At 39.6% G+C, this 3,981-nt stretch overlaps 1 protein-coding gene across 1 annotated transcript; it reads left to right on the forward strand.

Moving 5' to 3' along the window:
* The first annotated feature begins 907 nt into the window (after positions 1–907).
* LOC137941568 (ethylene-responsive transcription factor WIN1-like) lies at positions 908–2,064 on the forward strand. The gene is made up of 2 exons (XM_068787035.1): positions 908–1,096; positions 1,259–2,064. The coding sequence occupies exons 1-2, from the start codon at positions 1,017–1,019 to the stop codon at positions 1,797–1,799; spliced, it is 621 nt and encodes a 206-aa protein (XP_068643136.1). The 5' UTR covers positions 908–1,016; the 3' UTR covers positions 1,800–2,064.
* Positions 2,065–3,981: the final 1,917 nt, after the last annotated feature.

Here is a 3,981-nt window from a genome sequence, read left to right on the forward strand (position 1 = left end):
AACCGAGATCGTCATAGTGACAATCCATGGAAACCACTGGTCATACGATGGATCGTAACTGCGTAACCTCCCCATGTACGAATGCAGAAAACAGAGAGCGATGATGCTCCTTGGAGCTACCCCAGATGCTGAATTCAACTCTATCAATCTTGTGAGCTGCAGGCCACTAGATCTCGAGTTTTAGGTAGGAGGATCACATCACTGGATTAATAAAAATAACTTTACCGGAATACCAGAAGAGTTCTTCGATCAACTGAGGGTCGGTGTAAGATTTCAAAGTAAAACATTTCGACAATTCCTATGATGACTGTGGCGAGGGGAAGTGACGGGGTCCAATCTTCTGTTAGAAAATCAGACGAACAGAGAGCCGTTGAGCTCTGTCGTCGGGGAGTTCTATACAAAATAGGGGTAAAATAATACGTAATAATAAAATAACTAAAAGATAAATTACATTCTAATATCTTCTTTGGCCGTCTTCTTCGACTCCGTGCGTCCTCACCGAATATGGCCATTCTAAGTGGGATAATCAATGCACTGCACGGAGATGCTCGTTCAATAGACTGCAGCTACTTAAATGTCTGCTCATGTTAAATTCTCAAGCTAATTGGAGGCACGTGTCGAAGAGAGGTTGAGAGGAGAGGTCTTCCCTGTCCCCAGGTCGACGTGACTCTTTTTTCTGACTTTTCTTCTTTTCCTCGTTACTGTGACAGTGTTATCTACCAAACCCACGTTCGGTGTTTTTATGAATTCCCGTGTTTGTTAACGTCGGTAATGGAGTTCTTTAATTTCTTATTAACCAAGTACAATGGGTTGATTTCACCCACTCTATATCCTTCTTTTATGATTCATAGGAGCGATGGAGAACAACCCTCTTTTCTTTTTATCCTTCATTTCTCTGGGTGATCAGTGTACTTTATTTAAGATCACTCAACTAGGCCTGCTGCTGTTCCAACAGAATCTCTCTCTCTCTCTCTCTCTCTCTCTCTCTTTTTGAGAGGTTTTAGTTCTCTGACGACATGGTACAGTCAAAGAAGTTCAGAGGGGTCAGGCAACGCCACTGGGGCTCTTGGGTCTCTGAGATTCGACACCCGTTACTGTAAGTACAAACCTTTCTTGTTCCTCTCCATCAAATTGAATTATTCTTTGAATGCGATAAACACAGACATGCAATCTATCTCTCCCTCTTCTCTGTGTCCGGCGAGTGATGATGACCAGGAAGTACGTACGTGTAATTTTCTTTTCTTTGTTTCATGTTTAGGAAGAGGAGGGTCTGGCTGGGGACTTTCGAAACCGCAGAGGAAGCGGCCAGGGCCTACGATGAGGCGGCTGTGTTGATGAGTGGCCGCAATGCAAAGACCAACTTTCCCATCTCCACCACCCCTAGCGGAGACATCAAATCCGGGGGGGATGAATCACCCTCCTCTCCCACCAGCCTATCCGCCGTCCTCAACGCCAAGCTACGGAAATGCTGCAAATCTCCATCGCCCTCCCTCACCTGTCTCCGCCTCGACACAGAGAATTCCCACATCGGCGTATGGCAGAAGCGAGCAGGGGCTCCCTCCGACTCCAATTGGGTCATGACCGTCGAACTGGGGAAGAAGACCGACGGAGCGCCGGCATCAGTTTCGTCCCCGTCGGTGGGGACTCAGGGACACACCCGCACCAACTTGGAAACGATGGCGGAGGAGGAGGAGGAGAGAATTGCGCTGCAAATGATCGAAGAGCTCTTGAGTCGGAACTGCCCCAGTTCTTCCCTCGCACCTGAAGTCTTGGAGGGGGAAGGTTGCTTCCATGTGTAGTCTCTTTCGGAGCTTTAATGGGGCTCGGGACTCTTCAGAGTTGTGAGTTAGTGTGTGGGTGACAAGTCAAATTATCTCCTTTGTTCTTGTTATTGTTATTAATCACATTTGCTGGTTTTCTTTTAAGAATTGTTACTATCTTCTGTTTGTCCGTCAAATGTAAAACAGATTTCAATTTACCGACTTCTTAAAGGGTTATCTAATTGACTATGCGGATATTTACGTGACAAGAAATTAATAAATGGAACCGGGTGGTTGACCTTTCTTCCTCCGCTTCCTGTACATCATGTCCCTTCTTTCCTCTTCTTGTACTCTTTCCAATTCTTCTGGCTCTAACATTTACACAGAGCAATGGAATGATGACACTGGTACAGAATTATTAACAAGTACTTGAAACTGGTAAAAGTGACGTTGGACGCTGTGAGAAGAAGAAGAAGAAGAAGAAGAAGAAGAAGAAGAAGAAGAAGAAGAAGAAGAAGAAGAAGAAGAAGAATTTAAAATTTCTGTAGACTCATAATTTCCAAATACTGTATGGTTTCATGTATTAAGCATATGCCTGAATGAGACAACAAGAAGTCTTCATCGGTTTGGAACCCCTAGAAAAGAAAAGAAAAAAAAATGAGAACTTACTATTGTTATTCCCAAAAATAGTTGGTGAAAATAAGAAAATGATCAAATTCTCTTTTTCTTTTTTAGAATAATAATAGTCAAATTCTTATTTTCTTTTCTTTTCAATGGGGTTCCAAACAAACCCTTTTGGGTTTATAGAGGAAATGGAACACTGATTGATGCACAAACATTGGTTTGAAGGATTGTTGTGTCTAAATGGACATAATTTCCAAATAATGTACAGTTTCATGTATTAAGCATATGCCAAAATGAGACAACAAAAAGTCTTCATCTGTTTGGAACCCCTAGAAAAGAAAATTAAAGAAAATGAGAATTTGACCATTGTTATTCCCAAAAATAGTCGGTGAAAATGAGATAATGATCAAATTCTCTTTTTTAGTAACTATTTTTTAAAATAATAATAGTCAAATTCTTATTTTCTTTTCTTTTCGATGGGGTTCCAAACTGACCCTTAGGGTTTATAGAGGAAATAAAACACTGGTTGATGCCACAGACATTGGTTTGAAGGATCTTTGCGTCAAAATGGACAAATCATCAGTTTGGCACACTCATATGTTAAATTAGCCACTATTATTGAAACCCTATTTCTTCCTTTCCTACATTTTTTTTTTTAAATTTTATATTGGGTTAATTTCACGCCTTTGTGAGGAATTTATAAAATTAGACTAACCCTCGCCAATACTTCTCACACCTTCTCATTTTTTAATCCCCTAGTAATGAATATCGAAATCTATTTATATTGACCCAAGTTTGTAATATTTTTTAAAATCTTATAGTTTGGATGATAACAAAATAGTAGTCTTTCATATCAAAGTATTTAGACACAACCTTCTAACAATTTAATGATTTGATCACAAGAAATTGATTCTTTCATATCAAAGTATTTAACAATTTAATGATTTGATCTCAAGAAATTGATTCGGTAAAAGAAGAGAAAGTCACAAATTAAATATGAAGCTTGAAAGATTGAGCAAAAAGAAAGGCATAGTTGCGGAGAAGAAAACAACCAAAAGGTGTTCATCCAAGGATTCAAATCGTGTTGGCATTTCCAACATGTAGCCTGAAAAATAAGCTACTAATGGTCTTATCAATGTTCTTAGACACATTCTTTCTAGCTTATATTTTAAGCATCTTCAACACAAATTCGGGCAAATTTTTTGAACAATCAGGATAGCGATCAAGACTCCAAAGCTAAATGACCATTCTAGATTGTTGTAGAATATTTTTTTTTTGTTGTTGTAAAGGTCAGATTTCCACCTAAAATCCCACTTAGCTTATTTCTCCAAGTTTATTGGACATCCCCTACATACACTTGGACAAAAATAAAAGTAATTAAAAATTGGAATCAGCCCATCAAGAGCTAAAATTTCAAGTTATGGAAATTTGCTCAAGCTCCCCTCGAGTTGACTTGAGCTTGTGCAAAATCTGTTTAAGCTCTCATGTTAGGGTCGCGTCAACTCCACCTTGAGTGAACCTACTTGAGCTCTAATGTCTAGTTTAAGTAACTTTGAGTAGCCTCCTGGTCTTAGTCGAGTCGATTTGATCCTTGACA

Source organism: Aristolochia californica, unplaced genomic scaffold, assembly GCF_029961685.1.
Source record: "Aristolochia californica isolate CCGP_79_NKW_82.1479 unplaced genomic scaffold, dmAriCali1.0.hap1 SCAF_9, whole genome shotgun sequence".
Taxonomy (NCBI): domain Eukaryota; kingdom Viridiplantae; phylum Streptophyta; class Magnoliopsida; order Piperales; family Aristolochiaceae; genus Aristolochia; species Aristolochia californica.